This window comes from Silurus aristotelis (assembly GCF_946808225.1).
Source record: "Silurus aristotelis genome assembly, chromosome: 14".
Lineage (NCBI taxonomy): Eukaryota > Metazoa > Chordata > Actinopteri > Siluriformes > Siluridae > Silurus > Silurus aristotelis.
Genome location: NC_139587.1, coordinates 1,151,942 through 1,164,061, shown reverse-complemented (window position 1 = coordinate 1,164,061; position 12,120 = coordinate 1,151,942). Strand labels below are relative to the sequence as shown.

The 12,120-nt window shown below is 41.6% G+C and overlaps 3 protein-coding genes across 3 annotated transcripts; 1 reads left to right on the top strand and 2 right to left on the bottom strand.

Annotated features, from left to right (window-relative positions):
- Positions 1-583: 583 nt before the first annotated feature.
- On the bottom strand, positions 584-2,753 carry LOC310736382 (uncharacterized protein). Its single transcript, XM_083559870.1, has 4 exons — positions 2,425-2,753; positions 1,688-1,879; positions 1,426-1,508; positions 584-1,132 (listed from the first exon to the last, which is right to left on the bottom strand). The coding sequence occupies exons 1-4, from the start codon at positions 2,603-2,605 to the stop codon at positions 1,094-1,096; spliced, it is 495 nt and encodes a 164-aa protein (XP_083415996.1). The 5' UTR covers positions 2,606-2,753; the 3' UTR covers positions 584-1,093.
- Positions 2,754-2,946: 193 nt separating this feature from the next.
- On the top strand, positions 2,947-4,831 carry tomm5 (translocase of outer mitochondrial membrane 5 homolog (yeast)). Its single transcript, XM_083559874.1, has 2 exons — positions 2,947-3,175; positions 4,489-4,831. Exons 1-2 carry the CDS (start codon positions 3,055-3,057, stop codon positions 4,521-4,523), a joined length of 156 nt encoding a protein of 51 aa, XP_083416000.1. The 5' UTR covers positions 2,947-3,054; the 3' UTR covers positions 4,524-4,831.
- Positions 4,832-5,426: 595 nt separating this feature from the next.
- On the bottom strand, positions 5,427-12,073 carry grhpra (glyoxylate reductase/hydroxypyruvate reductase a). The gene is made up of 9 exons (XM_083559843.1): positions 11,677-12,073; positions 10,897-11,027; positions 10,256-10,328; positions 9,948-10,064; positions 9,759-9,847; positions 8,341-8,442; positions 7,591-7,726; positions 6,062-6,192; positions 5,427-5,840 (listed from the first exon to the last, which is right to left on the bottom strand). Exons 1-9 carry the CDS (start codon positions 11,757-11,759, stop codon positions 5,719-5,721), a joined length of 984 nt encoding a protein of 327 aa, XP_083415969.1. The 5' UTR covers positions 11,760-12,073; the 3' UTR covers positions 5,427-5,718.
- Positions 12,074-12,120: the final 47 nt, after the last annotated feature.

Sequence of the window (12,120 nt, the reverse complement as noted above, 5' to 3'; positions counted from 1 at the left end):
TCATCAATTAATATCAAAAGAAATAAATAAATAAATGATGTGGATTACATTGTTTACAGCAAAGACGTTACCTCCTCGGTTTACTGAACATTTAAGGTATCTGAAGTTGTTTCTGTCATCAGAATGTTTTATAGAACGCGTTCATTTTCTCCCATTAAAGACACGAGCAATATTCTTAACATCACAAAGTTCGAGGTCACGTTCCTCCATTAGGCTTAAATAACCCTCTATTGAACTCTTCTACATTTTGTACTGTTATAACCTGGAACTGAAATTCGTTAGGGGAAATACACTGAGGTCTGGTGTTTACAGTTTGGATCAGAGGAGGGAAGTAATAAATAATAAAAGTGTAGCACATCTACTGATAATTATACATGAATAGTTTTTCACTGAAGCAAATTTGTTAAAAATGATGCGGAACGATACAAATGCCAACTTGTGTCCAATACACACTTTTTAAAAAGTCGTTAACTTTTACGCCGATGTGAATCTGTGAATTTGACCGTCCCAGGCGTCGACACACCTTCGGTGCTTTGCCCCTTTTAAAATAATTAAACTAATAATATAGACCTCGACACAGACGTTCTGTTTGTATTATTATTTTTATTTTATTAAAAATACACCATAAACAAAAGGTAAAAATGATCACAGGGCAGCTCTAAAAATACAACAGATGGGAAATCTCAGAGGATTGACTTTACAGCTAATAAACAGGAATAAACAGATCATATCAGCTTCATAGGAATAAAAGGTGCAGAATCTGTTTCAGGAGTGCAAAGGTTTTGGCCCCCTCAGTGTCCTTATAGTCTTTTGGGGATTTAAGTGAATTTTATGTCAGTAATAAAGTAAAGCTTTTTGATTCAATCGACAGGAAAAATTGAAATTAATTCTACAATCCAGATAAAAAACACGGACTGTAAAATCTCAACACATAAAAAAATAAAGATCAGAACCAGAAAAACAACAAATGTGACATCTGTTTAACATTTTAAACACACAACAATGAAATGTAATTATCTAGGAGACTTAGCTCGGTGTGTGTGTGTGTGTGTGTGTGTGTGTGTGTGTGTGTGTGTGTGTGTGTTTTCTCTCCTTACAAACACTCAAGAGAGCTCAGGACCTCCTGAAAAACCTGCAAAACACACAAAAAATGTCTCTTTAGATTTTCTGCTCATTATCATGATCTTTCCAGTCATATGTGGTTCTTCAGCAGTTCCAGCATGACAATTCTCCTGTGCACAAAGCCAGCTCCATGAAGATATACTTCACATGGGTTGGAAGTGTGTGGAACCTCCTCACCTTCATCAGTTCCTGACTTTAGCAAAACCTGTGTCACTGCATGAGCACAAATCTCCACTAAATCAATGGAACATCTTCCCAGACGTGTGGAGAAGATTATAACAGGACTACATGACTTTCACTCACGTCACGGTTTGTGAAGAAGTAGGACAGGGCGATGAAGAGCTTCGTGTCTGTTTTGCTGTATCTCCAGCAGTGAAGAGCCTGACCTGTGGGTCATCACACAAACAAGGAAATCCACATTATAATTAGATCTGAATCAAACCCAGAACAGACCATCGTCTCCGTGTTCTCACGTCCTGAGCTTTCTCATGACTCGTTCATGTCCCTCTCTATGTGTGATAAGAGATCATTTCTCCATCTAATCTGCAGTGTTTCACCTCTTTACCTTGAACCCTCTGCAGGAAGCCTCCGGTCTCGTCCCCGATGCAGAAGCAGCCTTGCTCGAAGCTGATCTGCTCGTATTTCTGCATGTTGGTGAGCACGGTCCCGTGAACGGGAAGGTACAGAGTGCTGCCGTTCGGCTCCCAGCTCTCGGAGAAATACACACCTCTCTGACCGTCGATCCGCACAAACACACCTGAATACACACAGAGGACAGGAATGAGGAGGATCTGAGATCAGGATGCTCAGGAGATTGAAGAAGTGCATGTTTTCTTCTGCCTCGTCTTGATAAAAACTTTGAAAAACTTTTGGTGTGTCTGGTCAGGCCTAAAGATAATCACACGGGTGAAAGGTCATGACAGGACGGTGATGACATGGGTAAGATGAAGCCTCCTAGTTTCAGCTTCTCTGATCTGCTGCGCTTCTCCTGAGCTTCTCCTGCACTTCTCCTAGGCTCCTCAGCTTCTCCTGAGCTTCTCTGCAGCTTTTCCTGAGCTTCTCCTGCGCTTCTCCTGCGCTTCTCCTGAGCTTCTCTGCAGCTTCTCCCAGGCTTCTCAGCTTCTCCAAAACTTCTCCAAGCACACACAAATCTGTTGCATTTGCCAGCTCAATTGATAGAGAAATATATACATATACATACATATATATATATATATATATATATTTATTATTATTATTATTATTATTATTATTATTATTATTATTATAAGTTTTTGTTTTTACAGCATTTGCATGACTTACTGTGGTTTCTGGTTGTTTCTTTAGCAGGAAAATCATCTCTACACTCTCCTCTGTCTCCATTCACGTTTGGAAAATCCGATCTTTTGCGTTTTTGGGGTAAAACCCCTGCAGATGTTTCATGCTGCCATTCAGGAACATGTGTGTGTCCGTTAGTGGAGGAATGAAACCCACAGAGATCCATGTTTACAGCTGAGCATCGAGCAATCTAACAATCACCTGCAGGTTTAGAATCCTGAAAATTATAATTTTAATCAAATAGAATTAATTTGCACTTTTTTTGCTTTTCAGGATTAAAACTGAGTCTCGAGACAGAGTGTGTCCTGCGATACTGCCTGATCAAAAACCTCACATTTACCCTGCATGTTAAATACCACAATATTTACGCCATGTCGTGTTTCATTTTTATTTTTTATTACTATAAATCCTATAAAATATTAAACAAAGAAAACCTTTTTATATACTGTACATAAATGTTTTAGATCAGTAATATACCCGGACCTCAAAACCGGCGGTCTTAAGGGGCCTTCCTGGTAAACTGCGCATGCGCACTACAAACCCGGAAGTCGTGGGTTCAGCAGTGTGTCGCTGCAGATCATTCAAGGAGAAACAAACTCGAATATTTGAGTTAAAATGTTTAAACTCGAAGGATTGGGACCCAAATTAGACCCGGAGGAGATGAAGAGGAAAATGCGGGAGGATGTGATTTCATCCGTGAGAAATTTCCTCCTTTATGTCGCTCTTCTGAGAGTCAGTAAGTGTCCCATGTGTGGAGGATTTGAGAACATCCTGAATAATCACAATCAGCAGAGTTCTTATAGATTATTATTGTATTATTGTTATCATTTGCAGTCGATGATGGAGATCCAGATTTGCAAACAAATCCGAGCTTCTTTTTAGGTTCACTCCAGTGTGCACCTCTGATCATCAAACCTTCTCGAGGTTCTTCTTCAAACTGATGACGCAAACTTTTAATCACATACTTGTACAGAACAGTGTTTGTTCAGAAGATTCCCAATCCCAAAAGCATGATGATGCTTCTCCACACAAACCTGAGCTCCATTAGGACATGGTTCTTGGTGTGGAAGAACCTTTCCATGACCTCCTCAACTAGGGGAATGCGATACTGGCAAAAAAAAAATTTGAATTTCGATTTCTTTGCGGGATTTGATCTATTACTATAATTAGACGATATTTTGCTCAGTGTTATTGTGCTGGTACGTTAAGGACCACCGTGGACTGATGCCTCCTTAAATTCTTAAAGTTCTTCATATTCTGGTCAATAACCGATTAATCGTCCGACCATAAACAATAACCGTTTTTCAAAACGGATAAAAAAAAAACAAACGCCATGTAAAATAGAACTGAAACAAAGAAAACAAACAGCACGTGGCGACCTCTAGAGGCCGCTCTCGTAATGACAGCAGACCAGAAGCAGGAAAAACTATCGATATGAATTTTTGCTGATATTTCCAGCGGTCATCTATCTGCTGATTAATCAGGAAAAATGTTTTTATACTGAATGTTGCGTTCGCTTGAGCCTGAGGCAGGAGATGATGGAGCGCATTGCTGGAGGTGGAAGCACGTTATGTTTGAAAATGTTTTATATTGCCAGTTTTGCCTACGACAGACGTCGAGCGAACGTCAGCGACGTGATCACGTCATTCAGAGAAGGAAAATGACAAGCAGCAGCACCTAATTCACAATAAACACCGAATTAGACGGAGACAAAATGACAAACGTTTCGATAACTGATGGTCCTGAAGCTCATCCGTAGTCTGGTATTGACCCAATTTTACTTAGTGGTCCAGAAGAAGTACCAGGTCTCACCACGCTACTCATCCTTACTCCTCACTTCCGCCAGTATCAGTGTCTGAACTCACTCGTGCTCCTGAACACAAATCTCTACTGACACACCACCAAAATCCAGTGAAAAACCTTCTCAGAAGAGTAAGGAGGACATTGTAGCATTAAAGGGGGAATGAGTCTTGAACGAGATGTTCACTAAGGAATATATTTGTCATGGTCAGGGCTGCACCTAAACAGTCATGGTTTCTTCTGTTTCAGCTCCGTACGTCCTGAAGAAGTTGGACAGCATATGATGATGGAGACTCGCCTGTAAAACCCATGGAACAGCATCGTCCTTCATCATCATCATCATCATCGGCGGCAGCAGCACAATGACATGTTTGTTTTTTCTCTGGAGGACTGTCATTTAATTTAACCTTCTTTTCTTCGTGTCTGAGGCAGTTGATGTCTACAGACGTGACGTGACGCGATGCAGCTGCTGTGTTGGTCCTGTGACCCAGACTACACGAGACATGTTTAATGTATGCGACTTTTTTCTGTGAACAGATTTTATGTTTATTAAATATGACTCACGACATGAATAAATTAAAATCTTGGTCCATCGGCGTGTGGAAGTCGAGCCTTAAATTAGTCTTATGATATTCTTCTTAAAAAAATAAAAAAGTATAACATTTCGACTAAAAGACCGGAGGTGGAGCTGGAGGTAGCAGAGCTGAAGATGTTGAGATGTTCATTGGGCGTGACGACTATGGACAGAATTAGAAATGAGTTTATTAGAGGGACAGCGCATGTAGGACGTTTTTGGAGACAAGGTGAGGGAGGTGAGATTGAGATGGTTTGGACATGTGCAGAGGAGGAACATGGGGTATATCAGTAGGAGAATGCTGAGGATGGAGACACCAGGAAGGAGGAAAAGAGGAAGAACAAGGAGGAGGTTTATGGATGTGGTGAAGGAAGACATGCAGGTAGTTGGTGTGAAAGAGAGATGTAGAGGACAGAGGGGGATGGAGACGGAGGATCTGCTGTGGCGCCCCCTAATGGGAGCAGCTGAAAGATGATCATAAAATATTAAATTGGTTTATATTTCATTATTGTGCACTGATATTAGATCATCATTATTCATAATAAATATTAAATGTATTTATTTATATATGATTAGAATTTTATTTTATTAAAGCATATTGCAGTAATTTAGGTTGCTCAGAAATGCTCAATTCATTATTAATAGAAAACATTGTTAAAATTATTTTTATACTTTTTGATTAAATCTTATTGCAACATTTTGTTTAAACAAAAAAAAATGTAAACGTTTACTCCACACTGAACATTAATATTTATTAATTTATTTAATTAATTGATTTAAGTCACAGTCGTTGATTCTAAAGGTTAAGTAAAGTAGTGCAGCTGGAACATCTGGATCAGTGACAGCGATGCTCTTCTGAGGGGTTAAGAGGAGTGTTGTTTTCCATCAATCACCACTAGGAGGCGTTACAGCGTCAGTTCGTTGGGCATGGCATCTCCAGTCAGACCACACAGCAGGTTTTGGGCCGAGAGCTGAGCCATGACGCCTCGCGTGAAGTAGGTGGCGCTGCCGATGTGAGGGAGAACCACTGCGACGCCCCCAAGACAGAACACACACACACACACATTATTATAGGAGTCAGGAATTATCTTTATTATATTTTGACTATTTAAAAAAAAAAATTATTAACAGCACTGAATGACGGTTTAATGATCCACATAAGTTTTCAGGGGAACTTTAAATTATAAATACATTTTGAAGCTTCTCTGATTTATATAAAACTCTGATCATATTTAAATCAGTCCAAACCGCAGTTGTCGAGGCCGAGGAGCGGATGATCGGTGGGTAGCGGCTCAGGCGTGGTCACGTCGAGACCCGCTGCAGCGATCTGACCGCTGGTGAGAGCTTCGAGCAGATCCTCCTGGTTTACAACCGCTCCTCTAATCAAAAACACTCCATCATCATCATCAAGATCATTCAATCTTATTGACATGGAAGTGTTATTGTGTCATAAAGAAAAGCAGCCAATCAGAATCTCATATGCAAATTAATGTCACGCAACACAGAGTTCCTGAGGAGGGGGCAGGAATGGGCGGGGCTTGTTAGGGGGCTTGTGATTTTATTTTATTTTTTATACAGGTATTCCCTGAAGTCAAGACAAACCTACCCAGGAGTCTTTAAGAATGGGGATGAGTACGGTGTGGTATAGAGATAATCATTAACAACACACACTCGTGTACAGTAGAAACTTTACAGTTTATATGTTCTGAATGTAGCAGCGGGTGTGTGGACGAGTGCCGTGAGGCAGAGCGGAGCCAAGCGAGAAATAAAAACTGGGCTTTGAAACACCAAACAAAAAAACGAGCTCCAACACAGAGACAACTGAACTCCGTCGACCGCTGCCGAGAACAAGGAATCGTACAAGGTGTCACAACGTTGTTACATTACTGTCGTATTAAAATGTACACACACACACACACACACGTGGCACCTTTTAGTCATTGGATTTATGCATCAGGCAACAGGTGAACATTTTGTCTTCAAAGTCGATGTTAGAAGCAGAAAAATGGGATTTGAGTGAGTTTGACAAATTGTGACGTCTAGACGTCTGGGTCAGAGCGTCTCCAAAACTGCAGCTTTTGTGGGATGTTCCTGGTCTGCAGTGGTCAGTATCTATCAAAAGATAGATACTTCAAGGAAGGAACAGTGGTGAACCGGCAACAGGGTCGTGGGGGTCCATAATGCACGTGAGGAGTGAAGGCTGGTCCGTGTGGTCCGATCCAAAAGACGAGCTCCTGTAGCTCAAACTGCTGAAGTTGTTCATGTTGATGCTCTGAACAGCTTTAGCACCAAAAGGGGGACCAACAGAATATTAGGCAGGTGGTCATAATGTTATGGCTGATCAGTTTATATACTGTCAAAATATATACAGGTCGTCCTCGTCAAACAAATCATAAGTCGAAGATGGTGCTCTGACTGTGACGGTCTTTCCTGGTTCATGCTCTAAACTGATGGCTTTCCTCTTTTTTTCACTACCAGCAGGAGGCGTACTTGGCGCTTGGAGAACATGCTTTTATCACTGAAATTGGTGTTTGAAACCATTTGAAACAGGATTTTTTACTTTACTCCGTCGAGCGCTAGCGAGAGTGGGGCATCTCACAGGGGAGAGATTCGCTCATCCCAGCTGCGTCCAACGTATCGTAACATCGTACACTGCTGCCTGCGTGAAATTGTTTATATTTTATATATTTTATATCGAAAAACCGTAAATCAGACCATCGTAACTCTGGGATTATCTGTACTGGCTAAAGGGGTGCCAAAACTTTAGCGTTCCTCACCTGCTGGTGTTGATAAAAACTGCCGTGTTCTTCATTTTGCTGAAAAACTCCTTGTTACAGAGCTGCTGTGTGTCCGGGCTCAAAGAGCACGAAACCACCACGAAATCACTCTCACACAGCAGAGAGTCCAGAGCCACTGTGAGCCAGAGAGAGGGAGAGTGTCAATCAGTGTGTACACACGCGCGCGCGCACACACACACACACACACACACACGCACGCACGAGAGAGAGAGAGAGGGAGAGAGAGAGAGAGAGAGAGAGACAGACAGACAGACAGACAGACAGACAGACAGACAGACAGACAGACAGACAGACAGAGAGACAGAGAGACAGAGAGACAAAGAGAGAGAAACAAAGAGAGAGAGAGACAGAGAGAGAGAGAGAGACAGACAAAGAGAGAAAGAGACAGACAAAGAGAGACAGTAAGACAGACAGACAGACAGACAGACAGACAGACAGACAGACAGACAGACAGACAGACAGACAGACAGACAGACAGACAGAGAGAGAGACAGACAGACAGACACTGACAGAGAGAGAGAGAGAGAGAGAGAGAGAGAGAGACAGACAGACAGACAGACAGACAGACAGACAGACAGACAGACAGACAGACAGACAGACAGACAGACAGACAGACAGGAAAACAGTCATTATGTTCTATCCATGACTCATCCTTCACTTCCTTTATTAATGACTTTCTAATTCTCGTTTTTTTTTCTTTTCTCTTTCAGAACTCGTATTTTCTCTCACCATGTTCTCCATCCACTTCTCCAGCCTGAGGTTTGGGCTGCCGTCCTGAATACAGCAGACGCTTAACTCCGAACGGCTTCAGTCTCCGTGCGATGGCCAAACCTGCACACACACACACACACACACACACACACACACACACACACACACACACGTCTAAAACCACAACAACGTGCAGCCTAAATATTGGCACCCATGAAGGTTTATAAAAATTTGACAATTTATTATTATAATTTATAAAAATAATAATAAATTGTCAATATCTTATAAAAATAGAGTTTGGCCCATAAAGAGAGATTACTCACTCTGTGATTATCAGAATCAGGTTTATTGACCAAGTGTTTTGACACACACAAGTAATTTGTGCATATTTGTCACATTATAATGATTCGGATGAGCAAGATCATTTAAATATTACACAAAAATAATACAAAATGCAGTTTTTAAGCGATCATTATATTTATTATGGGAAAAATAGCTGTTCAAGCTGGTTTAGCCTTATGTGAAAAAGTAATTGCCCCTTAAACCTGTTTGTGCCACCCTTGTTAACAGCAACTGCAATCAAGTGTTTGCAATAACTGCAATCGAGTCATTCACCTCCATGTGGAGGAATTCTGGCTCCACTCTTCTTCTCTTTCTTCTACAACCAGCTATTAGGTTAAGGGGGCAATTACTTTTTCACATAGGGCCAGGCAGGTTTGGAGAGCTTTTACCCCGTAATAAATGGAATCAACATTTTATATTTGCTTATGTTATCTGTGTAATATTACAATTTGTTTTATGATCTGAATCATTAAAGTGTGACAAACATACAAAAAAAAAATATCTGGAACTTTTTCACTGCACTGCACTGTAGACACTGCACTGTAGACACTGCACTGCACTGTAGACTGTAGACACTGCACTGCACTGTAGACTGTAGACACTGCACTGCACTGTAGACTGTAGACACTGCACTGCACTGCACTGTAGACTGTAGACACTGCACTGCACTGCACTGTAGACTGTAGACACTGCACTGCACTGCACTGTAGACTGTAGACACTGCACTGCACTGCACTGTAGACTGTAGACACTGCACTGCACTGCACTGTAGACTGTAGACACTGCACTGCACTGCACTGTAGACTGTAGACACTGCACTGCACTGCACTGTAGACTGTAGACACTGCACTGCACTGCACTGTAGACTGTAGACACTGCACTGCACTGCACTGTAGACTGTAGACACTGCACTGTAGACTGTAGACACTGCACTGTAGACACTGCACTGCAGACTGTAACCTATATATATATTTTTTTATATAAGTTTTGTGCATTTATGTGAACTGTAATCAAAGCTCTTTGTGTGTGTGTGTGTGTGTGTGTGTGTGTGTGTGTGTGTGTGTGTGTGTGTGTGTGTGTGTGTGTGTGTGTACCTATCCGTCCCAGGCCGATAATCCCGACTGTACTGCCGGAGAGACCGTAACCACACAACCACAGGGGCTTCCATGAGCTCCAGCCTCCACTGCCACGTCAACAAACATCCCATAATTCATTCATTTATCACTAAATAGATCTATTCATTATTTTTTAGGTATAAATCAGTAAACTGTTCCTGGACTGACCTTTTGACCTCTTGGATGCCCTCGGGTAAGCGGCGAGCCGTAGCCAATAAAAGAGCAACGGTCAACTCCGCTGTAGCATCGGTCAATACATCAGGGGTGTAGCCCACCCTTATACCCCTGAGAGACAGTGGGATTGATGGATGGATGGATAGATGGATGGAGAGTCAGGCAGAAAAAAAAAGAAACTATTGGTTTGGAACAGCTGCATTACAGAAACAGCTGGGCAGGCCATGCCCTTAAGAGAGTATAAGCCACACCCCCTTTCTATCATCCAATCATAATGATTTCTGAAACATCAGGTTCCTCACCGCTTCTTGATTTCATTGATGGCGAGGTGGTCAAAGCCCACAGACATCGTACTGATCACCTTTAGGTTGGGTCCTGAGCGACACACACACACACACACACACACACACACACACACACACACACACACACACACACACACACACACACACACACAGTGAGAACAGGGAATGACAATTTGTGAACGTTCAGCAATATTAAATGCAACTATATAAATAAAGAAATAAAGAAATCACACTTTGTGGCAGGATGTTACAGGAAAATAATCAACGTTATGGAGGCTCATCTGACATTTATCACACCACCCTGTTCTTGATTATTTCCCCATCACAGACTGGCAAGCAGTGTTTTAATATAAGTTACTGTAAGTGAGACAGTGTGTGATGCTCAGTGTGCTGCAGCAGCGTTTCTCACTAGACACTTCCTGTTTCAGCACGACGAGGCTTTGTGCTTTAAATAAGGAAGCAGCTTCAACATGTTTCACTGACTAACTTCCCCTTCACTCGTTCCTCGACATGGTGTTGAAGGTCAGGTCATCTCATCAAGAACATGCACACAAACACACACAAACCCACACCCACACACACACACACACACACACACACACACACATAGAGAAAGTGGCACAGAGGCCGAAGCTCACCAGCTGCATCAAGAACCTCAGCATCGATCTGATCTGAGAGCAGACACAGGAGACCGTGAGCTCCTTTCACCTTCTTCAGAAGCTCTGCACGTGGAACAGGTTCATCAGAGTCCCACAGCAACACATCACACCTGAGAAGTACACACACCACCACTGGGATAATATATCATTGCAAGTAAAAATATTTTTAATTGCAAATAAAATTATTTAATATAATTATAATATATGAATCATAAGAATCACAATATACACAATGTATTATTTATTAACATTTTTTTGTTAATATTACTATTGTCATTATTATTATTATTATTATAATTGTTTTATTTTGGCAAAATAATTTTTATTGCAAGTTTTTTTCTATAATAATTATAAATTTAAGAATCAGAATGTTTTCTTATTAATACTGTATCGAGAATACGTTCAGGTATGACCCCGCCCCTTTAGGCTCCGCCTCCTACAAGTCTGAAGCTGGAAATTAATTAAAAAATCGTCCAGAGAATGAATATAAATATATATAAAGGTTTCTTATATAGAATATACAGTATAATAGACTATAAGTAACAGAAGGACAGCACGTGAGTGAGGATAAAACATCTAATCTAGTAGAATCTGATCTATTCAGCAGACTGGTTGTGTATTAGAAAGGATTAGACTGACGTCACGTGGGATCTAAACCTGGTGTTTGTGAAGTCTTGAAACTCTTTAGGGTTTGGACCGCATGTCCTTCTCTGAGTGAGAACTGAAGTTTTTGTGAGAAAGTGAAAGAAACCTGCGCACATGGAGGCTTTCTGTAGCAGCTTCATGCCCTCCTGTGGAATGCGTCTGGTCACAAACACCTTCATCATCTGGCTCGCGCTCATGGCCACACAAATCTTTTCAAAGGCTTGTACCTGCAACAGCACCGACACTGACCAGGGAAGGACTTTAGTCTGCAACTCCCAAAAGACCTTTAAATGCGCATGCGCACACCGACTTCAGTTTAATTGCAGGGGAAAAAGGAAGCAAACACTCGGGCTGTGTCTCAAATCACAAATCTCTCTCTCTCTCTCTCTCTCTCTCTCTCTCTCTCTCTCGCTCGCTCGCTCCCTATGTCTCTCTTCTCTGAAAATATATTTTTATTATAACCAATCAGGTGAGATGAGGGGACAGAATTCCCTGCAACACCGAGACACGTAACATTTCCGGTGGTGGTCACGTGCACCGCAGTCAGAATGCCTTCAT

Bases quoted from the DNA above. Each gene is read 5' to 3' on its own strand.
- LOC310736382 (XM_083559870.1), bottom strand. From the start codon at position 2,605: ATGGATCTCTGTGGGTTTCATTCCTCCACTAACGGACACACACATGTT. The intron at 1,880-2,424 runs GTAAGTCATGCA...GTGTGTATTCAG, and splicing joins AGAAACAACCAGAAACCACA to GTGTGTTTGTGCGGATCGAC. The intron at 1,509-1,687 runs GTAAAGAGGTGA...GATGACCCACAG, and splicing joins CTTCCTGCAGAGGGTTCAAG to GTCAGGCTCTTCACTGCTGG.
- tomm5 (XM_083559874.1), top strand. From the start codon at position 3,055: ATGTTTAAACTCGAAGGATTGGGACCCAAATTAGACCCGGAGGAGATG. The intron at 3,176-4,488 runs GTAAGTGTCCCA...CTTCTGTTTCAG, and splicing joins TGTCGCTCTTCTGAGAGTCA to CTCCGTACGTCCTGAAGAAG.
- grhpra (XM_083559843.1), bottom strand. From the start codon at position 11,759: ATGAGCGCGAGCCAGATGATGAAGGTGTTTGTGACCAGACGCATTCCA. The intron at 11,028-11,676 runs GTGCGCAGGTTT...TGTACTTCTCAG, and splicing joins CTGCTACAGAAAGCCTCCAT to GTGTGATGTGTTGCTGTGGG. The intron at 10,065-10,255 runs GTGAGGAACCTG...ACTGTCTCTCAG, and splicing joins ATCAATGAAATCAAGAAGCG to GGGTATAAGGGTGGGCTACA.